This window comes from Ruditapes philippinarum, unplaced genomic scaffold (genome assembly GCF_026571515.1).
Source record: "Ruditapes philippinarum isolate M1 unplaced genomic scaffold, ASM2657151v2 ctg5407_1_1_1_1, whole genome shotgun sequence".
NCBI lineage: Eukaryota > Metazoa > Mollusca > Bivalvia > Venerida > Veneridae > Ruditapes > Ruditapes philippinarum.
This window is the reverse complement of record NW_026862903.1, coordinates 32,968-59,203: the sequence shown is the minus strand read 5'-3', so window position 1 is coordinate 59,203 and position 26,236 is coordinate 32,968. Positions and strand designations below refer to the sequence as shown.

The window sequence follows — 26,236 nt, the reverse complement described above, 5'->3', positions numbered from 1 at the left end:
ATCCAGACGAAAATACCCAGGTGCACAACTACACATGCTGATCAACATTCCTGTAAAGTTTCATGACTCTATGTCAAATACTTTTTTTGAGTTCGAGCGACACAAGTTGAAAATTGCAAAATTTTACTAAGTCAAGGGCAATAACTCTAAATATACTAAAAATATCCGGACAAAAATACCCAGGTGCACAACTACACATGCTGATCAACATTCCTGTAAAGTTTCATGACTCTATGTCAAATACTTTTTGAGTTCGAGCGACACAAGTTGAAAATTGCAAAATTTTACTAAGTCAAGGGCAATAACTATAAATATACTAAAAATATCCAGACAAAAATACTCAGGTGCACAACTACACATGATGATCAACATTCCTGTAAAATGTCATGACTCTAGGTCAAATACTTTTTGAGTTACATGCGACACAAGTTGAAAATCGCAAAATTTTACCAAGTCAAGGGCAATAACTCTAAAAAAAACTAAAAATATCCAGATGAAAATACACAGGTGCACAACTTGACATGCTGATCAACATTCCTGTAAAGTTTCATGACTCTAGGTCAAAGACTTTTGTGTTACATGCGACACAAGTTGTAATTGCAAAATTTTACTAAGTCAAGGGCAATAACTCTAAAAAAGCTAAAAATATCCAGACGAAAATACCCAAGTGCACAACTACACATGCTGATCAACATTCCTGTAAAGTTTCATGACTCTAGATCAAATACTTTTTGAGTTACGTGCAACACAAAAGTGAACGGACGGAAGGACGGACGGACAAGGGTAAATCTAAATGCCCGCCACTAAAGTGGGGGCACAAAATAGTAAGAACTAAATAAAGAAAACTATAAACATATGACACATGTATATGCAGCCTGCCTATGTTTAAAAAATCTTTATTTCGATTAAAGGAATCTATGTCGGGAGTTAAAGAATCTTAAAAAAATATCAAGAAATTAATTTAGTTATATCATTTGTTTTCAATTAAAAGTAAATGAAAAATTGATGTTCACTATTAATAATCTTTTTCAGTTCTTACACATGCATGTAAAATTAAACAATATTTAGATAAAACTACCAATATAAAATCACTTACCTGGGAAATATTTCCATTTCCTTAATACATTTAGTTCCGTAAAAACTCCTTAAATTATTTCAATCAATAAATGTTTTTGTTTATAAAGAACATTCACATAATCTGTTATTAAAACCGGAAGTAACTTACTTTAATATAAAGTCGTCGTCAGACATTTTCTAGCCTCTTTCTTTCTCTACTACGTTGCCTGGTAGGTTACAGAGTGGTAAATTTGATTCTTATTTCATCTGATGCATATTAAATTTGCCGTTTAAATATTGTTTATTTTCAAAGCCACTTTTTGCAGGTATTTTTGCTAACTGGGCGATAAAAACTGTTGTGAGAAACGCTACTGTCACGCATGGCAGCCATCTTGTCATTTAGTTTAAATAATCTTATGAAAGTCATACTTATCTCCCTTTAACCATTTATTACATAGACTTTGTGTAACGGACGTTTTGTACTTTGTTTTATAAATCGCTGTTCCCTTTGTATCTCGGTTATAATAACACTTGCCATATATTCATCACACATGTATACATATGTATCGTATAGGGAAACAACAAATATTTTAACCTTCTCGAAACAGTGATGTCTTACATATTTCCAGGTAAAAAAACTTCTAAACGAAATGTTATAAGTGCGAATATCTTAAGTGTATTGTCGAAAGTCTTGTACGTGAGTTATTATTTATATGTGCATAATTTTATATGTATGTTTGCGATACTAAGGCAGGCCAAATACAAAAACAAAACAAAACAAAATGAGTTGTTTTGATAACCCAAACAATGCTTATGTCAGTGATGACAATTCCATTTTCTTTAATTTAAACCAAAGATACTTAGATAAAAAATTAAATGATACAAAAACTTGTATACAAAATTAAAGGTACATCATGCGTAAATTTCGGAATTGACCAGTAAAAAGGAAAGGCCGAAAAACTAAAAATCTGGAGTGAAGAAAACATTACACATGCGTTCAACGCTGTTCAAACAGGGACGATGAGTATTTCAGCAGCGTCCAGGGCATATAATGTCCTAAGAATGGCCCTTTCTGATAGTGTAAATGGAAAAGTACCATTATAGAAGCTAAAATAATAGTTAAATCTGCATTAACTAACGAGAAAGAAACTTATTCCATTTCATAGAATATATGGCATATCGCGGGTTTCCCATGACCTTTTATCAAATATTACATGTATGACTTAATTAAAGACTATAGATTTAAGAATCATCGTTTTGTTTCTAAGTAGCCATCTTTAAACTGTTTTGTTAATATAAAAGTATTGAAATAATTGCTTCCGTTTGTTTCACAATGTTTTTTCTTTTCTATTCTTTCCTTGATTTTATTGTTTTGAACACAAACCCCCGCCAGTCGTCGTTATTCTCGCATGTAAAGTTTGAGAACTCCTATAATATCTTCGACGTGCATTAAAGTTGTTAATGTCTCGTTCTAGTCTCACATGAAAGTTTTGTGAACTTCGAATATTTTCTATTATACTTTCATTACTTTTCGGTTTTATGTCACGCATCTCTACTGTAAATGACTGTGGCAGATTTTCCAACACGGTTATAAAATTCTGTAAACTTCCTGCAGACATTTCTATCCTCCCCAACACCATACGTTCAATATTCAACATGTCACGTGACAGTAACAATGAACTTTCATCTAGATTGATTACCAACAACGTAACATCAACTAATGACGGTGTTGATATATTTAATTGTAGCCAAGGTAACCACGTCAAGTATAACTTTGATAGAAGTGAATGTTGAGACAAGTTCAAGTTTAATCCCTTACAATCATAGCCATGTTCTTTACAGTATAACCAGTCCAATCGCAACTCTTTCATTGAGTTTTGACTGGAGATAAAATTGAAAATTGTTTCCAGTATTTTGTGAGATAACGTGAAACAGCCAATATATAAATATTGTAAGTTTTGTACTCGGGCCAAATCTTCTTCCAGATTATCTTCAACATTTGTCCATATACCACACAACAAAGTTACGGCCTGTATACTGGGAAACAATATCTGTTTTATCTCAGCCTCCTCCTTCCACCTGTCACCATAGTAAAAAAGTTTCTGTACATGACTGAGATCTGTGAGAGAGAATATATCTATAATTTCACATAAACTGCTGGACATTTTGATGTTGTTTATATAAAGTGATTTTATGTTGGTTTTATTTTGTTTAAACAAATGTTGTAACTGCGCACTGTGCACGGTGTTATCCTCAATGAAGAAATCTTGTAAACATAATTGAACATTTTCTCTTTTAGGAATTTCTTGTAAACACGACAGGAACATTTTCTGTATGTCATACAATGGTTTGCTGTACTTGTCCTTAATACCTGTCCGAGTTCTATAGTCGCGTGTTTCCTCGTCTTCATTTATCGCAGACATCAAATCATTTGATATTGCACACATCCGGTCAGCGTTCATTTTACTCATAAATTCATAAATTATTGACATGTCCAGAATGTCTTGAATATTTCTACATTTTTCTATAACAATCTTCTGAGCGTCACTTTGAGAACTTATAAATATGGCAGCAAAGAATTCTTGAACTGTTTTGTGGGAAAACGATACTTTACTAAACCTTTTTGTTAGTGACTTTGATGTACTTTCAGACAACATTCCCGAGTGAAGCGTGGATTTCATCTCGTCTGTTGTGAGATATTTTCCAGCGACTGATCCATCAAATACCAGCGTGTTTTCTTTTGTTTCACTGAACAATGTATGATAAGCTAACTTTCCTAAATGCATTAGGAGTGGGTAGTATTTCGTACAGTTATTATATTCAGCAAAACATTCTGGGATGTCACTGGAAGAAAGTTCCCGCAATTGGTGAAGCTCCCCGTGGATCTGAATCGTTCTCGATAAAAGAAGCTCGACTATATTTATATATAGATCACATTTTGAATTTCCAATTTGAATACCATCGCACCATAGGCAAATTGTATATATTAAAATAAGGGGCACAAAAGCAAGTTCGTCGTTTTGTCTCCAATTGATTGTTTGTATGAACTGGCTGACGTCACGTTTTAATGAATCCTTATTCTGGTGAGATTTTAATCTTTGTACTATCCTTTCTATAATTGTGACTGCCGAGTCTTTACTTAGTTTTGTAAGTTCTACCTTTTTTCCTATTTGGCTCGAATTTAGATTCAAAACTCCTAATTTCCATGGTCGAGTGGTTGTCAGTACTGTACATTTTTCTCGGTCGTTCCTGTGGGGGATCGATCGAGGCGATCTGTAACAATTCTTGTCGGGGTGAATCCATTCATCTAGCCCATCAAGTATTACTAGGCATTTCTCATTTTTTAATATTTTAAGCAGAACATCTTCGGGAAGCTTTTCTTCTAGACCCAAAAATGAAACATTTTTTTCAAATATGAGATCATCTATTGAACATAAATCGTCCGAATCTCGCAGTAAGACTAGGAATAAGAAATCAAATCCTTGCATACAGTCTATATCATCTTTTGACAAAAAATCAGTCATGTTTTCGTCTGGGTAATGGGCTTGACACCAAACGTTAGCCAAATACTTGGAAAATGCGGTTTTTCCGAGCCCAGCTTCAGCCAGTACATATATTTCTCGATGTTTTATATTTTCACTTTTAAACATCTCTGATAACAATTTGACCGGTACCTTTTCATCATTTCTTGTCTGTGTTGAGACTATTGAGTTTAGTTCCGGTCTGATGTAGAAAGAAGCCAGCGAAGTGTCTTTCTCTTCAAAAAGAGGAGACAGGAAAACTTTACTGTGTCTTGTTTTGTAGAATTCAAACAAACCATCTTTTAGCTCTGAAATGTATAATAAAAAACACATGTTATATAAATATTACTCAAGAATTTGAATAAGATGTAATTAAAAGAACAGATGATATATGAAAACTGTATGAATATTTGAAGGTACTTATATCTTACCAATTACAAATCATACAATAGTCTTTATAATTAGAGCCCTAACTACTAAATCATGCTAGTGGTATAAATGTAGTAATGTCCACAATATCATTTTGGACGATTTTAAACACATCAATTGATGATGATGTTTTGTGTTATATGACTGTGAAATTATGACATGATATTTTAAGTGTGTATTTGTTCTCCACCTTATTGTACATAAAGAGGACAATCACAGATTAAGTCCCTGACCTGTAAACCATTGTAATGTTATACAAATTCCAATATTAGCTGCTTAACAATGAATGAACGTAAGTAGCAACTTTGAACTAATGGGATAGATTTGAACAATTACGACTTGTGCTAATTAAACCCCTGTTACACTAGGGCGGCGTTCGCACGGCGTGCAAGGAAATTTTAGAACGCCGAAGTGAGCACAGTAAGATCGCAAACATCGCCCCAGCAACGCAGCAGCATCGTAGTGACATCGCATAGAACGCTGACGACGGCGCGCATTTTGAGCATTTTTATGTATTTTGTACCTGGAATATATGGTGGTCATACCTGTGGTCATCGTGTAAATCAAGAAGACATAAAGATATACCAAAACTTTATACATCACTTAAAGGGCTTCATTGAAACCGAGAAACTTGTTTGAGCGTTGTCGTCGAATAAAGGAAAGGTTTTGACAACTATGGACGAACCGGAACTTTGTACCTTGAATTTTTACATATGATCGTGGATCATTTTTACAATGACTTACAGTGAACATGCAATTGGTTTTCTTGTTGGCATTCATAATTATTAATTTTCAATTATATTATTTATTAATGAATATATTTATTATTTTGTTGATTACAAATTGTAATTCTTACATAAGTTTTTTTTGTGATTTCAGACCTTTCAACCTGTGTGTCCTAATAATATCCTTTGTGCTAAATGATGCCAGGAATCTTGTTGAAAAACTATTGAACTGTTTCAAGATAACTGTTTAAGGGGAACGTTTGGTATAGTCAAAGCTACAATAAATGTTCCGATCAAAGTGTGTGTCTATTCTACATTTAAAATTACATGTATGTGCACTTTGCATCAGCGGTCAATCTTTCAGTGTTTCCATTTGTACCAAGTCAAGATCACAGTGGCTTCTTAAATTAAAGATAACCTATGCCTTGATTCTAACGAATTTCACTCTTGAATTTTTTTAATATTTTTTGAAATTATCAGCGGTTTGATACTGAGTTTGGGTTTGGGTTTACTTTGATATATAAGTATATTAAAAGACAAGGATTTGTCTGATATAGTATTGAAAAAATAAGCAATTTTCTACAATTTCGTATGGAGACAAATGGACACAATTCTGCACAAATGATTGATGATTGACCTGTTCTTGGCACCAGTATTTTCAATAGGAATCGTATTACTGAATAGGCACAATATAATTTTACAAAGGAAGTATATGGTCGTCGCATTGGCAGGGTACCGAATGGTGGCTTATCAATTGTTGCATAACTAGCTACAATACTAGATGTAAAGCGTGCAAAAATAATAAAAGAATCCGTAACGATTTTATTAAAACCTCATGCCATTATTGTAGCTGAAGTTGCATGTTCCTTTAGATTTCAGTGATAAGGCAAATTACAGATTGCAAAAGTATATTTTGTTAATATGCAGTACGTTTATTACTTTTCTTTGTCTTTTGTGTGCGTCGACCTTTTGATCAAAGAAGTGTCAGCATCAGAACCATATCAACTGATTCACCTGCACTTGCGCCTGCCTATCAGACTAGTTACAACGTGTGTATAAATGCACGGGCAAACAGGTATAACAATGTTTTGCAGACAAAATCAAAATATAACCAAGTGGAGACTTTGTAGATCGATAGCAATGCAAACAGGTATTCAAAAGATGAGCCCGTGGAAGGGAATGTCCTACAAAATGACCTAAACGTGGTCCAACTATCTATCTTAAAACTTAGATATTAGTCCTTAGACATAAGACCTTAGTTATTAGAACTTTGACATTAGAACTTAGTTATTTGAACTAAAAATAGTTTTGAAAGAGCTAAGAGAAGGAAAAGTAACGCTGTTCTCAATAATAAAACTTAATTCAAGTTAGACTTCAGTAGACTTCAAAACATGAAACAAGACACTTATCTCATTTGTCATTTTATCTCACAATCTCGACAAGAACTTGTCTATGTCATACCCCCATGCACATTCAAGACACAGTTAATACTTCAGCTCTGTTACAATAATATTTATGGTAAAGGCCAATGAAATCTGTAGGTCTAATCGACTATTCATAGAAAAAAGAGGTTCCTTTGATCTCAGGGATACAATGATACAAAAAGGTCAAGAAATGCTAAAGTTACGGTAAAATTCGATAAAATCTAGTTCTGACAAATTTTCCCTAATTTGAAGAAACTCCAAACCAAGACAGTTAAGTGTGCGATAGATGTTCTTGTAAGCATTGTTCAGATGAAATGAAACATCGAATAAAAAGAGTTAACAAAATATTTATTTTTAAACGTATTGTTAAAAGTGCGTTTCTTAATCCTTCAGTTATGTTCAAAACATGCATGCACATAAACTTGAAAATAAAACATTTCATGTCTAATTCGTTTAATATGTCAATGAAGTATGGCGCAATCAATGCGGGCGAGTTAGTGCTGTTTGATACTTCAAGACATAAAATGCGTCGACTGTACCCGTCGATTGCTCCGTGGATGGAGAATCCAAATGACTTTAACTTTCTTTGTAACCATTTACAAGCCACTCAAAGTATGGACCTTTAGATTTCGAGACATATCTTCGCGTAGATGATCAGTGGCTTTGTGTTCATTAGTTCCTTCGGGATCGATTTGTGGCATTAGCCTCATTACAGAATCCCTAGACATTGCAATTGGTAGTCAGTCCAAATTGTACAACATCGATCGAACACTTGGCACTCCTCAGAATAACTTCAAATATGGGATCCCTTACTTTGTCTTTATAAGTGAACGTGTTTTGCGTCGGACAAGATATGTTAGCCTTGTAAAATAAACTATAAATAAATTATTTGTAATCAGTTCTAGCGCCCCTTTGAGAATGACAGCTAAATCCATGATCACAACACTAGATACTGGTGTTATGACAGCCAATTCCAAACATCCAAGCCGATGTAGACACCATTTTCGACGTCCTGAAAGGAATAAAGAAGATTCTGCAATAGGAAAAATAATCAAATTATTTAAGATCACATTACAAAACCAACAAAACTGACAGTTACACAATTTTAAATACTGTTCCAAAATTGACAATTAGGGAATTACAATAAGACCGGCAACTGATATCAGTTTTGACGCTTGTGTCCCTCATCATAGGTCTTTTATATTGCAAGGTTTGGCTAACATAGCTACAATTGACAAACTAGCCTCCTTTGCCTTTTATTGAAATTGGTTGTTTTTCACCACGCCTTTTAAGTTATACAGATAAAATCACCAAATCTTTTAACATTATAGCTATATCTCTGCAATTCTTAAAAAAATAAAATATAAAATTAAAGAAATAGAAGTTTAACTTACATACATCTTCATGTCTTTCTTGCATTCAATATGGCGTTTTCCCGCCTTTATGGAACCTAAGTTCTAAAAGCTAAGACCTAAGTTCGAAGATCTAAGTTCAAAGATCTAGCATCTAAGATCTAACTTCTAACTTAAAACGGCCTCAATGGGCTTCCGTACTACGACACAATTTAATAGTTTTTTCATGTGAAGAGACCACAAAATTTAATGTTATCAGCTCTATTTATAAATTATTTATTCATTTGGCGCGAAAATACCATAAAATGGCGCAAATAAAAGCTTTAAGGCCATCGCATTAACGCAGCAGTGCAGGAAGGTAAAAATCGGTCGAATTCTCAAACCCCCTCGGATTGGGACTAGAGGTTAAATAAGCCTTGAATAACATATCATTTTCCGTTGGCTTACTTCTGTCATGTTAGTCAGTTCAGAGATAATAACACTTTGCTAATGTTTTATTTGTCTCCTATTACTAAATGTTCCAAAAAAACCCAAAGGGCTATTTTTTTATTTATCTTTAAAGTTTAACTTGACCTTTTTAATTGATTTTAACAGTACACCAATACTCACTTGGCATTCTTTTATGTAAAAGTTTATCATTTTACTTACCCTTGGCTTGATTGATTAAGAAATGTAGTAATATTTACTAACCCTTCTTGTGAGTTTGATATTTTTCCTCAACTGTCTGTACTGAAGAGACACCTTCGTTACTTTTCACTATTATGAAATAGATATACATTTTATCGTTAGTTTTCTAAATGCACTCCTTTTCCAAGTTTACCTGAATATCTTTATTTATAAAACCAAATATTGTCAATAATTTGATAACTAAACTTTAAAACATTGCCGTATAGAGCATTCACATACATGTTTTGGTGATAACCCGAATAGCGACTTTGTACCTTTTAATGATCTACAAGAAATTGAGGACATAAGAAGATTTTTTTATTGTGTCCTTTCTATGACCATATACCAAATGACTGTTTTCATGATTTAAATCTAGGGCTTAACAATTCAGTGACAATCGAAAATGAATTAAAGAAAAGTAGCGAAATACTTAGTAAAGAGGTACATTTAAAAGTGTTCAACAATTTCGTAGGTCCATTTTTTCCGTTGGAAAAGGTTGTGCACAACCAAAACACTGTAAGACATTTCTTCTAAGTTATAAACATTTGTACTCAGCAATATTTCTTTCCTTTAAATATGTATTTAAACACACGGCAGACCATTTGAGCTATATTATTTAATTTTATTACATTTGTAATGAATTATAATGTCAATCACTTTGCAGAATAAATATATCTTATGAATTATATGATAACCATTTTGCAATAATTTTATTTTGCTGATCTACGTGAACTGTTTAAGCACTTCTAATTTAAAAGCCACTTTAATAAAAGATTTACCTACTAACTTACTTACTAAGTGTATTTATATTTCTCTACAAGGTATTGAAAGCTATTGATGTTTTTTTTACGAAAGTTGATAATAAATTCTGATTTTTTCAATAGCAATTCAATTTCAATTTTGTAAAGAGACTTAATCAATATAAGTGATTTGTAATTTGCCCTTTTTCTTGTCAGTATGTTTTCGTAAAATCTACTTTTCTTCCTCGGTTTTGACTATTATAATGATTCTTTATCTCCACCAGTCTTTTAGATGTTCATACAAGTATTTATTATTATTAAGAATTAACATTTAACAGATGTTAAGGTTGTGCAATCAATATAAGTAATGATAAACAATTACAATTATTGAAAAACATACCTGCATCTTGTCGTTCTTTTATCGCTTCGATTTCTTTCTTCATTTCAGTAAACTCTGCTTCTACTCCTTTCTTCACTTCAATAAAATCTGTTTGCACTTTTTTCATTTCCTCATTCAATCGATCAACATCAGCTTCATAGTCCTTCCACCTTTTTATTTCTTCATGTAACCTTTTCTCTTCCTCTGGATCTAGAAGACAACCTTCAAAATCGGCTATCGCTTGATGAATCTTCAGAGGTGGAGAACTTCGTCGAACAAGTATCTGAAAGGAATCCTCTTGAACTAAGTAGCTTAGCATGATTGTGGTTATAATTTTATTTTGAAAACCAGTAAGTTATTGTGTTGGTTTATTTTATTATGTTAATGATACACCCTTCGGATACTGAGAGATTATCAAATAAAATGTATAAGGGTATGTAAAACAAATAACCGTATTGTTAATCTATACAAACCTGTCATCGGCTGATTTTCTTTACAGACATTTTTACAGGTGCATCATCTTGAGGACAACGTTAAAAAGGTTTTTACTTTTATTGAAGATACAATAATCTTAGCTTTTTTCTGGCATTAATAAAGTTCACAATATGATAAAAGTGGACGCTTCAATGCTATTTCTATGAAACTAAAATAGTTATCACAGCACACATAATTATAATGTTAAATTACAGAGTCTATAACATCTGAAACGCTCTAGAAAATTCACAGTACACAACGCTCTTGGAGTTATGAATAAGAGGGACTTACATATTAATAAACCCTATTATCAAACAATTGTGCTTACCTGCTCAATGTCATTCCACCAATTTACAAAAACATTGGGTTGTATACCAGTTGTTGTAGGTACATGACATATCTGAAATGATTATTCGCAGTGTCATAGCGGATATTTCCCTGCAAATACCTGTCTCATGAAGATATTTAAGTAAACGTTTTACCAGAAACATGTTTGATATTTTTAGTTCAATGCATGTCATGAGAGATCTATTAATAAAATGATTGAGTTTCCTTACGTTAGACCTGAAGGTACGCCATGTAGTCAAAGAAAGTAATTCAATAAGCATAATACAGGGAAATCATGCAAATAAATGTTTATGCTCTTTGAAATGCACTTTTTCTCGTTTAGAAATAATTTTGAAATTTTTACGACAGACAATTAATTATTTAAGACAGTGTACTTTGTCCACATGAGATTCGATAAAAATTCTTGTTAGTACCATTAAAACATATGACTTGTATTCTAGAAAATATATGTCAATTGAAAATTTTTTAAAAAGTAACGGCGAACTTACTTCATTTCGATAAGCTTTCAACCGACATATGTCTGCCTCAACTGTTAAATCGGTTGCAATAGGTTTTGTGTTCCAGTCAAATTTCTTATTCAATCCAAAACACTTCAAGCATCTTAGAAGACAAGTGATAAGCGTGAAGTCCATCTCTGACGTAGTTGGGGCTTGACCACCCGTTGGAAACAATATGTCATATTGTACCTGTGTTATAACGCCGCGGCTTTTCAAACGTGTAATTGTTGCCTTTTCGTTATTTAAACATGCACTTAGGGTTATTCCTTTAGCAGACAGGGTCTGGTCAATGATATTTCTTAGAACAAGGAGGCCTCCATCTATGATGATAATTTGTAAGCGAAATAAATTGGCCCGGTTGTCTGGCTTCTGTGCCATTTTCTTTACTTTTCCCCACCAGGTTTTAGTTATAGCATCCTCTGTTAATAAACAAACATGATAATTATTTTGCTATATACTGTAAAATTGATTAATTGATAATTTACAAATGATGTTTCGAAACAGGAATATGTTTTCAAATTATTTCTCTATTTATAGCGATATTTTGAATATAACAATTGTCAGATCGTTTGATGAAAATAGAATAAAAGATTTAAAATGATAGTGGTATAGATAGGGAAATGGTCATGTGCTTATTTCAACTTGTCTGTTATCACGTCAGAATCTTTTGTTCTCCGTAACTTATACATGATATCATTATATAAATATCAGAAACGGTAGTGAGCATTGATACTAAATTATGTTTTGTATTTTTGTGGATTTGTTGTTACATAATATTTTAGCGATTTGTTAGCATGAACTGTGAAGCAACGTTTACGGAACGCAAGACCAACAATATTATAAACAACGGTGCACTAAAGGGCACAAAACGGACGATGGCAACTAGTGCTGAGAAGGGACCAAATACATACCACAGGGCAGCTAAAGTGTAATGAGAAGTGACAAAAATTGTTTAAGAAAAAAATAAGGGACATTGTATAAGTAGGGAATCGTGAAAGAGATACACGGGAAATAATGAAAGGGGGAGAAAACTTGCTAATACCAAACACTAAAAAAGACTTCACAAAATACATGTAACTTCAAACATTGAAACAATAGGTATATGTAATGTTATTAAATAACAAGTATCATATTTGTACGTTATTGGGAATGCAAATGTTATTAAACGCCCCGGTTAAATGATATTGTAAGAAAGCAGAAAAAACACGACCGATCACGTGTCGATCTGTTTAACCAAGGGCGGTGTACCGTAACGATCGTGTTATACACGGATATTAAGATTTGTTCTTAAAAATTCTGTTTTCAAATCAGATATCTGGTAAAAAAGTGGTCTAATGATAATTAAACATAGGATTTGTATATGCGCTTTTAGACATTTGAATTAGTCGATTATTTTCAAAGACGATATATCTAAGTGACGCATTTCATCATACATTATGCAAGAGATGAATAAATTCTTAGGCTTGTATACAAAGGTTCTTTCTTCAAATATAAAACTCAACAGCTAAAAAGTACATATATGTTTTATTATATAATTTATAAATAGCTTTTATATGGCTTATCAAATTTGCCGAAGCTTGTCTACTTTTCCATAATTTGGCCCTTTCTTTTAAGTGAGCGTATTGGCACGCTAATTCGTATTGTTCTTTAAAATGTAAAGACGGTAACTAAAATAGACTAATTTGACTCTTATTTACGAGTGACTCAACATTTTTTTCTGAATAATAGCAACAAACTTGGCTTGACGTCATGTCATAGTCTCGCGTCATTCGGGTGATTTCCAGACAATCTATTTTTAGAAGAAAAAAACGGTAAATATACTCTGATATTGACCTGTTATTTTTACAAACAGGTTGCTTGATAGCCAATAAGGGAAAGGCATTTAAAAGCTATTTATAAATTATATAATAGATAAAATTATTAAATAAATACTTGATTAATATTCAAACATATATGAACATTAAAAATTATTATAGCATTTGAACAAATCAAAAGATCATATTATTTATGATGCAACTGCTATGGTAACTGCCCGATAACACTTGCCTGATAATTATTTAGTAACCTGATATCAAAAATAATTCCCGCCTATTTTAATGGACTACATTATTTTCATTATTCTTTAATCTAATTATTATAATTATTCTACAATTTTATCTCATACCCATACAAGTCTCGAATCAAGATGTGACATTTATTACTTTTATGTCGTTTTCAATTACGAAAAAATCAGATAGCGAATAGTTAAGCACTTAAATGAAGTTACTTATTAATTTTCAATTTAAATAAGGACTTTTGGAATGATTCCGTTCTTGTAAATATTAATTTGGTTCTAACTGGGACCTACACCTGCGGTTAAATCTAATTGCTTCTGTTTTAAAGTCGTCGACAGTTGTTAAAGTATACACCAATGAAATGTGAGCAAGTCACGATTGGTTAGGTAAAACATACAGACCAAAACGATATCATATTTCTGTTTTGCTTAACTACAAGCAAAATGGTATTAAAGTAGGTTATTCAATATGCGTGTCAGAATAAGGCTTTACAACATTGATCTATTGAATCATTTGATTTCATTTATCATTAAGTTTAATCTTTTTGCTTATTCTGTTTACTGTTTGATTCAAATGAAAGTATAATATTTCGATTCACCGTTCTAGCAGTTGATCTACTGACAACTAATTTAATATTTAAACTTTATTTATATAAATACCACGAGTAAACACGTCAGTGCAGACATCAAAGTTCCGTTTTGCTTCGCTATTGAATAATTTCAAAGTCGGTCATTCAGATAAAGTGAATAAAATTAACAAAAATAATCTTATTACTAAATAAATGTTTATATTCAGAGGTTATGAAATCTTATAAAAAATAATTGTATTCTAATTGGCAAAGCATCTTTTAGAACATGAATATTTTGATTTACAAAAGAGTGGTTGAAACATTTTTCCTAATGATATTTTAAAGGACATGTAAATTATTTTCTTGTACATATATACTACACTTACAGAACCAAAATTCAATTCAATACACTTCGTTCTAATGACATGAATGATATATGCAAAAATCAATATTTAGTCAATTTGTATTCCTGAAAGAATATATAGGAGGGATCGTAGCATTAAAAGAGTTTACAATTTTAAGTATTAAAAAAGCCTTATATAAAACATTAAATAGGTAAAACGGATCTTATTTGGTTATCACATTGACACTTAGCTTATACTTGTTCTGTTTATTGGTGATATTAAAATGTAAATAAGACATTGTTCGATGTTACTGAAACGATTGTTTTTATAAAACTTGAATCGGACATTCATAAACAAAGAAATTGAACACAAATAATTGATAAAACAATGTAAATGCAAATCGAGGGGTTTATTTATCTTAAAAAAATAAGATATTTAAACAACCGCATATATATTAAACAACTTATAAAACATACAACATGTACCACATTATTGTTCGAATGTTCGTTAAAGACTTCGAGGGGCCAGATTTAGCACGAGCATGTGATAACGTGATCAATTAAAGCCAAGTATACTGTATAGGTTATATTTTGTCATTTATTCGATGGTTATGATATTACGACATAAATATATAATTATTCATATAAAAAGGTTGTTGGCAATAGTTCATTGCTAAAAAATGTATATAAGTACAGCGCCATTATGATACAGTTTTTATATTTTGTGTCATTGATATTTGTACTTTTCGTTTTAAGTTATAATGTTGTATGAGCTCTTATTTCGATTCTATCTGCTTTTTTTGCCTATAGGAAACAAACTAAACAAAAATTATGTATTATTCTTTGGCCGCCAAAATTGAACGAATATAATCATTTGATATAGTTTTGTAAATAATGTTATATCAAACTATTTTAACAGTTATAGATTTCTAAACTAACTTCCGTTATGAAAGCAAACTTTGCTGCGTACATATCAAGATACATACCGAAAATCTAACGAAAATTTAATTGACGCACGTCGCGAGAAAATTAGCCTTAATTACACGTACATAAATGTGGCTACAGGGATTTTAAATGACATCACTCTTGTTAGGAAACACATGTGAACACGGAAATGCTTTTTATCGTGTGTTATTCAGGTTTTAAAGTTTATATACCTTATCTGTTAGAGGAAAGTTTATAAGATGGTGAAGGAGTTAGAAGTAAGTGTCTACAAAGTATAATGTATGCCTTAAGAAAAATACAAAAAGAAACAAATAAAAAACATATCATGGAATTGAGCATCGCTTGAAAAATTGAACATTTTAATATCACCGATCGATGTTTATATTATACCAGTATGCTTTGAAATACAGAAGAGTACATTTAATTAGCAACATCCATACACCTGTCCTTATTTTATATTTATGTTATTTTGTATCGTAAGTCTATTGAACATAAAAAGTAGAGAAATAAATTTACTTTTTGTGTTTGCTCTCATCTTTTATCGGCAGATCTATCTTTAGATTGATATAAGAATAATCTTATCACCTGCATGTTTTATAATTACTTTATTACTTAATTTGTCATGAGTTACAGGAAAGATATATGTCTAAATATGCTACGTCATCCTGGAATAAAAATGGAATTTAGATTTAAATATTGATTAGTAGATGGCCTGTCACGCTAACGAATCGAGTTCGATTCCGGTCTTACGCCCACTTTTTTTTCTTCTTTTTTTTTCCATTTTGTTCATTTCAATTATTCTTCTTACATATGATCTGGAATCCTTTATTTGGATCATTTCGGAAAAAACTACTTTTTTATAAAATAAATTAAGACTCAAAACACTAAAGAATTAATTAATTAATATGAATTAACTGATACCATGTTTTACCTATTCCTGTGATATGTTTTTTTAACGTGATTATAAAGACCGTTGCTTTAAAATGTTCAAATACGCTGTTTTTACCTTTATCTTAAAGTAACATTATGCTATTTTTTTCGCTGTCGAGTTAAGTTAAATTTAGTATATATTTAAAATGATTGACTATTATAATTGCCTTTGAAAATATTGATTTTTAAAAATGTGAAGGATAAAATATAATAAGTTGCCTGAAATAGAGAAAGGTCTGCCCACTCTTATTACCAACGGAACGTTAACGATATCTATAGAATTTATTGTGATTCATGTGGGTTATTGATTATACACATGGACTATTATCTATAATTATTATAAAATGGAAACCTATTATGGAAAAATCTCAAGTTGTTATGAATTTGACCTTTCCACCCATCATTTAAACTTGGATTGGCATACTGTCACTTTAATTTATGTTTTATTATGGATCTTTGTTTTTATTTCATAGGAACGTGATCTATATAATGGGTCTATACAGCTTAGTGTTGCCACACGTGACTGTGAAGAAAAGATTGTCCCTTCAGTCAGAACGACAGTCTTCTCAATTTTCTCGCCAGATGGGCTCATTATACTTTTTAACCTAACGTCAAATCCATATATTCGGAGAAAGACTGGATGGCATGCTACAACAACTCAACTTCCTGATCCATAGGTCCAGATGGTAAAGGGACACACGGACCTGACGCTTTGCTGTCGATGATACACCAGACATTGCAGAATCACTGTAATCACACCCTTGCCTTGTCGATACACTCGGTACTTGTAATTTTTAGCAAACTATTTGCAATGATATAAGTGACAAGTGGTCTATAATAGTACCTAAACTACCATTTTACACAATCGGGAATGTGTCAGTATTAGGGGTTCTCTACTTAAATACCAGTACTAGCACATTTAAACTACAATTAACAATATTGAATCAGTAGTTTGCAAGTAATTAAGTACAATTGTTTTGATATTTTCACCATATGTTGTAAACAAACTGTCTACTATAAATTTTCACAACATTGTTTTCTAAATATAAAAGTATAAATATTGATAGTGTGTGTGATAAAAATTACTTAACACCCAAGTAGTCCCTTAATCATGTAGTACCATTACCACATTATGAGACAGTAATTCAGTACCTGTAGAAGTAGCAGACATTTTTTGTAATTCAGTGACAGTATCAGTACCGTACTCGCAAAATATATGTGTAGTACGTCCTGCGGTACCAGTACCATGCATGTTTATACACAGTTAACAATATCAGTCACTTAGCTTGTTCTTACTATTTTCTTCAAAATTAAAAGAAAACTTTGAATATAGATCTTGTGAAATATAGCATAGTTCACAAGAAATAAATAAACATGGAAATAATTGTACTATATCTTATATTTCAAGGCAAAAAAGAGCCGTTACAATATTGGTTATTCATGACAGGACAGAATGAATGAACAGATCGAGTATCATATATACCCGGTACTGATTCAAGTAACCTTTATTACTTATATTCTTACTTACTTCAAAGAACTTGGCAATGTAAACTGATTCTGATTTTCCCAATGACAAAATGTATATTTTTTTTCTTTTTAATCGTAGCAGGTAAGGCTTTTCTGTATTTCAAAATAAGTTTAATTTTCTTTAAGGACATGTGCTGGAAGTTTCTTTTTCTTTAAAGTTGATGTCGAATTTGCACATCAAAAGATTTAATTCCGGAGGTATGTTGTAGAAACATAACAATGCATAATTGATTTTCCCCCTTTTCTACACTGTTCTGTTGTAAGGAATACAAAAGAAACGTAGAATCTTGAAATTAACTTTTTTTATTTTTTATTCTTCATAGCCGTAAAGATATTAAACCTTAACATACGTAGACATATATACTTTTGTATGTTCATTTCTTTCTTTTTCCTTTAGGTATATACGAGTATTTAACAATTTGTCTGCTGGCGGGAACTGATTCAACCTATGCGACTACTGCAAACAAAAACCCACAGGTGAACGGCACATTTGCCATGCCAATAATGCTAAAATTATCATAAAATAGTCACCCCTTGATCATCAAGAACAAAATTAATATCCAGCACCCAGCACTGCTGTAGTCATAGTATTATTCTTTCTTCTCATGAGAAGTAAGAACACATGTAACTAATGTAAAAAAATGTAACTAACTGTTTGATCAAACTCACTGAGACGTGACGATATTAGACTTCATCAAAAATCTAAAGCATTCAGAAAATATATGAAACGCGCCATTTTGTTCTATGTACAAAGCCATTTTGATATCAGGAAGTTTCACTCATAGTTTAGAAGTAAACACAGTTACTAGCAGCACACAACAGAAAACATAATAATTGCGATCATAGACCAAAAGAAGCGAAGAAAAACTGACAAATATGTTATTACTCAACACACATGGTATCTGAACTATAAAATAAAAGTCATTTTGCGTGTTTGAATTATTTCTTTGAACAGTGCCCTTCAAATCGGACGAGTCACTTTGTTAATTGCGTAATATTTAATGGCCTATTTCAAGGTTAAATTATCCGGTCAGGTATAGCCCGTTTCAAGTCTAAAAGGAAGCTACATCTACTTGATACTGACTAACAATCTTTGCAGGCAAAGGACTGTTGATTAATAGAATGAAGAAAGCGAAGGTTAGTGGACGACCACGGGCTCTTCATTGTTTGTTGAACATTTTACACAATTCATTTATCAGTTACGATAATCAATCTCTCACAAGTCGGCATTATGTATAAACTATCATCAGCAACTTTTTTCCTACGATTTTGTTTCTGAGAACTCTACTAAGATGTGACGCATACACGTAAATCTTTTTTGAATTCCAGCTTCTATACCTGGACTCATGATTATAATTATATTAATAAATTTAGTGTTGTCCTACAAGGAATTTTGTTAGCTAGATCTTAACTTGTTTTTACAATATGTTTAGGGTTTGAGATTGGTTTGCAAATCATGGTCTTGCAACTACATAATAAGGTAAAGACGCAGACACTTGTTTTGGTTGAGTCTATATTATTCTGTTTAAATACACAAATTTACAATTTACATGTAAATGCATTTTTTAAAATTATTTTTATACGTATTAGTTCTATGGATCACGTGACGGTTTGAAATTTAATTCGATTGTTTCATCTGTTTAGGAAATAGATATATTAATTCTGGGTGCATTGTTGTGAATAATGCATAGTTTGAGTTCAAATGCGTAGGACTATAAAAGTATAGTCACGAAGGCAGGTAGGCCTGAGTGTTTTATTACAAAGCATCTAAACGAAAACCATGCATTATTATACCATAATGCACGAAGAATAAATATCTATTTCCATTCTTACACGTCACCGCGTTTATCTGTTGAAAAATCTTATAAAACAAAAAAAAGGTCATGTATATAATCAATAAAAAGTTTTCGCCGCATTGTCAAACCATTCACCTTGGTTTCTGGTTATTCGGTTAAACGTTTTTTTTTGTTTTTTTTTTTGCTAACAACCGACCGTACCCGTTTCAACAGATAAACGGGACACCCTAAATGTATTCATATGTTTTATTCGGTATGCATATTTTAGCTGTTATGTTATATGACTTTTTATTCTTTGATTTCATTCAAACCTGTTTCGTACTGAGCACGGTTGTTGAAGAAATCTGTCCTATGAACAAATATATCGGTAAATTTGTAAAATTACGCTGAACTTTAATCTATATACACAATTTGCTTTTAACTAAATTCAATCTTCATTCAAAGCAAATATTACCACTATAAAAGAACATTATGTTAAGATGATTATGCATAATGATTAAATATAAAAGAAAATTGACGTAAATTATATTGTAAATAAAAGAGCTGTATGTCAGTACCGTTGTCAGGAAATTAAAACATAACAACACAGAAATAACATGTTTGTTTGTGTTTACTTAGGAAATAGCTATCAATTCTGAGCGCATTGTTATAGAATAATGCACTGTTTTAGTTAATATAATCACGAAGGCCGATAGGCCTTGATAAATTACAAAGCATTTCAACGAAAAACGTGCATTGTTAGACAATAATGAATGATAAGAATTAATATCTATTTCCATTCTAACAAGTCAAGAAACAATATAATTATTATTATGAAGTCTTTATGATTGGTGGTTAAATTTGTTTTCGCCTCAGAGTTTCCAATATAATCGTTCTTTAAAGGCTGTTCCAGTGGATTGAAACATTTTGAGAATAACGAATTTTGAAAACGTTGATAAAACTTTGTTTGTTTTTTTTATTTCACTCAATATTTTTAATGCGAAATACAAAGTATTAAAAGTGAAATAAATGTGATATAGAAATAGCGTTCTTGATTTGATTGTTTTTTTTTGCACGTGCTGTTTGGCGCTACATTGTGACGTCCCGTAAACAACACTTTTAACGTCTATACAGCGTTAACGACTGAATTATAGATATTAAAATCTCAGATAGGTGAAGACTCATCGAAATTGTTATTCGGTTATTCTATAAATAAAAAAAATGATAAAGAATGTGCAAACTACCTTTAAGTATGACCGATTTACATTGAAACTTTAATGATTTTTGTTGTAAAAATGATACTCGTCTTTCTTCTTTGTATGAACAGTAGCTCCTCTTATCGATTGAATAGATATCGGGCTCATATAATAAGTATATAAATACAGTTTCGCTTTAACGTGCTCTGTCAAGCCAATGCATTGGATATTTTAAAGTACCTTTCAAATAATTGTACTACATGTATAATTAGTTATTCAACAGTATAAAATTTGCACCAGCTAAAGGCCTCAACAGACGGTAGGATTTTAAAGAAAAACACCAATTAAAACTAAGATGTACAGACAAATCTTAATGTGTGAACTACTATTTCTTGAATTCGAAAACCTCAAGTCTAGATGTAAGGGATAGGACATATTCTATTTTGAAAATCTTGTCGTACAAATTTCTACAGACCTCCCACAATGACAAGTAACAGATTACCAAATTATCTCCTGATAATGGGTGTAATGAATGAAATTCCAGAACAATTAGGGCTAAAAGGTAAACATAGTAGTAAAAAGGGGTAAAAATGATGTTGAAAAACTCTTCAGGAGACCCAAAGTTGTGTTATGTTTGAATCCCAAATTGTTACGAAAATGATTATGTCACGGTATTGAACTGTTCTCTAATCAGGGGAGGTAGTTTGTAGGCGGCCGGATAGCTCAGTCAGTAGAACCGCAGAACGGTATTCCGAGGCTCCCAGGTTTGAGTCTCGGTCAGGCTACACATTAAAAAAAAATCAACATTTTTTTTTAAAAAATGGAGGTGTTTAAATCATTACTCATGGAGAAAAAAATTATTTAGTGAGTAAAGTATGATGTCAGGGATCAATTGGGAGGGAACTTTTTTAGGAAAGCCTGATATGATTCCTACAATGCAGAATTACCGTCTGAATGCAAGTGTTGTATTGCTTTGAAAATTCTAATTAGTGTTGTACGACTAAATCCTACCGTCTGTTGAGGCCTTAAGATGTTCATAAGACTATAGATAAAGGGCTTTGTTGTTTATAAGCGTTATGTTTCCTGTAATTGTTTTGCAAGGTTAGGTTTGTCCTTCTTTGATATATATCATCCGTTACCGCGTATTTATTTAAATGAAAAAAGTGTCTTCTTTGTACAGATAAAAAAGGCCCTATCTCTCAGAACACATCGAGATTCTCCATAAATAGTTATAAATTCACATGAACGCTTGGTTCAGTATTTCGACACCGAGCCGAAGTTTATGTTCTTCTTCATAAAAGCCGACATGTTTTACTTTGGAAACCGAAAGTGATCGAAAAAATGTAATTGAAATTCCGAAAAGACAAAAAAAAAGTCAGAAAATCAGCTGTCATTCCATGATGACATTCATGATGTCTGCTAATAAGATGAAGAATACATCAGATCGCTGTCACAGAAACTTAAATGTAAGATGTATTTGAATATATCACTTACGGTATCTTCTTTATTGTCTTCTTTAGTTTCTTCTTTAATCCATTTTTGGTGTGTTTTTTTTTCAATCAAGTATTATTGGTATTGTGCACTAGGTTCATCTTTAAAATGTTTTCATGTCCAATGTTTAAATGAAATCACAGTAGCAGATTTGATCACAGAAAAATCTTGTCATATTAATATCTTGTCTCCCTTGTTCGAATTTAAATTGTTTAAATAAGAAATGTCAACGATTTTGTATATGCGTTTCGGTTGACTGAACCGCTTGCCTATTAGCCAATGAAAATTCAACAACTCATACCTCAGGTGATAAAATATTAAATTGTCTATTTATAGATAATATGTATGAATGAATTAATAAACTAGCTATTGAAATACGAATACCATGTTTCTGTTTGCCTTTTAAAGTATTTCAAAGGGTGTTTGATTATTAAATAAATCGATTGTATGTATCTAATCTCCTTTAAGAAAAAAAACCCTTGATTTAACGTCTAAAGCTTGCTGTCGGACATATGTATTTATTTATTGAACATGATTCAATAATTCATTTTTTTTTCAAATGTATCAATCATGTAAATGTTTAATTTTCTTTGTTACAATATTATGTTTAAAAAAGACGAGACTGGACAAAGAACCCTGTTTTGCAGACATTATCGTTAATGGTTTGGTTATAATTTAAACAATAAGTAAAGCAAAGAAATATTCAAAAGACACTGTTTTGCGGATGGCATATTTTTTCTTTTATTTATCGTTTTCCGCGAAAAAAAAAGAAGATTTTATGAAGTATATAAAATGTCAATACTTAAGATAATAGTCCTGTGCTGTTTAAAGGGAAGTAATACAATTTATGTACAGAATATCATTGGAAGAGTTGTTGACGTATTTTCAACATGTTTTGCAAGGATTGAAAACTGTACGTAAGACAATTTAGTGTACTTAATAGATTTTGTGCCATTTTAGTTTTTTCTGGCAGCATTACTTCATATATCTTATATCATTCAATTTTCATACCTTTACGTCATAGAGTTGCAAATGTTTACAAATAAAAAAAAAAAAAAAACATATATCTTTACAATAAAATGTTCAAATATAAGCGTTGCGTCCTCGAAAGTTCTTCCCCTTGTTAATATTTATGTAAATACTCCATCTGCAGTAATTTAATTCAATTTCATTACAGTTTGATTCGATACATCAAGATAACGAGTAAATCACTGACTAAAAATCTTTAAAAAGCCCTTACTGCGTTTCTTAAAATATTTTTCTTTCAAAGTAGGTTTTATAAAATATATGAAGGCATGCAGCTTCAATATAGCAATTATTGTATCGGGCTTTCTTGTCAAAATATGATTTTTACCCTGCTAGGGATCAATGGGTACAAATCCCTGCATGTTAACTCTAATTTATTTCGGTAGAACTTGCTTAAACAAAACGTTTCTGCAATATGTTACCGAGGCTAATTTGTACTTTTGTCAGTGTTAAATTATTATTTCCATTGTATGACGCAATAACTAAATCACTTGGAACAAATGCATACACTTGATCTCAAAACCCTTTGGTTGACCTTGTTTTTACCTAATTTTGAGAAAAAATTTAATTTGAATAATTATTTATAACAGTTAGGTTAAGGTCAAGGCTTATACGGCTTCAGACTTGATTGCAATTATTCCTTTGAAATCATAGGTGATCTTAAGTTACATAATATTTATTAATTTGAACAGTTTAAAATTTTATATAAATACTACATATGGATGTGAGTATTTTATAGACATTTCGTATGAATTCTTATACAACTTTGCTGTCAACTTATCAAAACTCAGTACATGTATCATCATTATAACCGCAATGATACACAGTTATCGCCTTAAATACTATTACACCTTATACTAGTATAGCCCGAAACTTGAAACTTCTAGAAATAGCGGAAAATATGATCAAAAAGTTGTGTTAATTAATCTATGTATTTGATATCTAAAGAAAAAGCGTTTCTGGAAAATATATTAAATAATTACACAAAGAAACACTCTTCATGTTGTATAATGTGTTTTATATAGAAAAAAGTAGGTGTTTTATAAAAATCCACAAATAAACAACATTTAATTTATCGAGTTTGTATCGAAAATAAAATTACAAGATAATAACCATTCTATCTAAATTTTAAGAGTATGAGAGTGTTATATATGCAACATATTACATGTATATAATTCATATCTGACCAGTTGGTATTTCCAATATTATCATTGTTCTATTTTTAGAACATAAACTACATGTATGTACTAGAATTTTCTTAACCGTTGTAGAAAACTCATGCATTATATTTAGTTAGAAACTTCCGGAATGTTCTTTATTGTTGAAAGTGCTAGATTATGATAACTCTAGAACATAATAGACTTTTCTGGAATGTTCCTAGTTTATATATATATATATTATGGGATAATTTTCTTTCGTATTACCTTTTAAGTCATCAGTGATCTTTTAAGTCATCAGTTACCTTTTAAGACATCAATATATTTGGAGTATTATTCAACTTGGATATTAAGTGATTTATTGGAGCTTGGATTATTTTTAAAATAGTTTAAATTATTCTTGTGGATTTTATTGTGGGAATTTATTCTAAAGTGTTCTTGGACTTTACTTGGATTTAAATGTGCTATTCAAAAAAAAGGATCATTACATGATCAGACTAGACATTTGAGATTTCATTTTTATTTGGACTTCAGGTATTTGTAAACATAATTTGTTATTTTATTTTTCTTTAATAATTTTTCTGTAATAATTTTTTTATTGTTACAAGTTGCTGGCTTTTCTTTCTTGTTACGCCTGGCTCGTAACAGAAATTGGGGGCTCGTCCGGGAATGAATATTTCTTTTTGGCTACATTATTTAAAATTATAACCGTTTATTTAACATTTTATTATAACCGTATTTACTCATCTGAGTTGATATCATAGTTGTTCTATTAAGCGTACCTTTCATTTTGAAATTTTTTAAACACATCACTTTCTGAGTTTAAAACCAGCAGCAAGCAGTCATGTCTTTTGATTTAGAAAAGTTTGTAGCTGAACCTTCCCAGGAGGTATTAGATTTGGCTAAGAAAACTCATTTGCTCGATCTTGCAAAAAAGTATAATTTGTCAGAAATTAAATCTGTCATGCGTAAACAAGAAATTAAAAATCTTCTGGTTCGTTATTTTGTGGATGAAGATATTTTTGGACAAGATGCACTTTCTCACATTGTTGAAAAACACTCTGAAATTTCTGAAATTAAAATAAGAGAGCTTAAACTTCAATTTAAATTTGAACTAGAGAAAATGCAGTTAGAAAAAGAAAGGAAAGAAAGGAAGTTACTGTTAGAAAAAGAAAGGGAAGAAAGGCAGTTACTGTTAGATAAAGAAAGGGAAGAAAAGGAAAGGGAAAGGCAGTTTGAAAAAGAAAGGGAAGAGAGAAAATTAGAAAAAGAAAGAGAAGAGAGAGAATTTCAGTTAAGAATGAGAGAATTAGAAATCAAAGAGAGAGCAAACCAGTTTGAACATAGAGTAAATTCAAAATTTGATGTCACTAAAAATATTAGGCTTGTTCCACCTTTCCAAGAAAAAGAAGTTGATAAGTATTTTCTTCATTTTGAAAAGGTTGCTGAAAATTTAAAATGACCAAGAGAGCACTGGACATTACTTTTACAGAGCGTCTTAATTGGTAAAGCTCGTGAAATCTATACACAACTTACAGTTGAACAAAGCTCTAATTATGATTATGTAAAAGAATTAATTCTGAAAAGTTATGAGTTAGTACCAGAGGCCTACA

General features: G+C 31.3%; 1 protein-coding gene across 1 annotated transcript; it reads right to left on the bottom strand.

Annotated features, from left to right (window-relative positions):
• Positions 1–63: 63 nt before the first annotated feature.
• On the bottom strand, positions 64–12,033 carry LOC132720576 (uncharacterized). Its single transcript, XM_060704736.1, has 5 exons — positions 11,603–12,033; positions 11,095–11,166; positions 10,314–10,575; positions 9,198–9,263; positions 64–4,885 (listed from the first exon to the last, which is right to left on the bottom strand). The coding sequence occupies exons 1-5, from the start codon at positions 11,987–11,989 to the stop codon at positions 2,421–2,423; spliced, it is 3,252 nt and encodes a 1,083-aa protein (XP_060560719.1). The 5' UTR covers positions 11,990–12,033; the 3' UTR covers positions 64–2,420.
• Positions 12,034–26,236: the final 14,203 nt, after the last annotated feature.

Excerpts from the sequence above, each read along its gene's own strand:
- LOC132720576 (XM_060704736.1), bottom strand. The coding sequence starts at position 11,989 with ATGGCACAGAAGCCAGACAACCGGGCCAATTTATTTCGCTTACAAATT. Across the intron at positions 10,576-11,094 it reads GGTGGAATGACATTGAGCAG|ATACTTGTTCGACGAAGTTC; the intron begins GTAAGCACAATT and ends GATTCCTTTCAG. Across the intron at positions 4,886-9,197 it reads ATATCAAACTCACAAGAAGG|AGCTAAAAGATGGTTTGTTT; the intron begins GTTAGTAAATAT and ends TATACATTTCAG.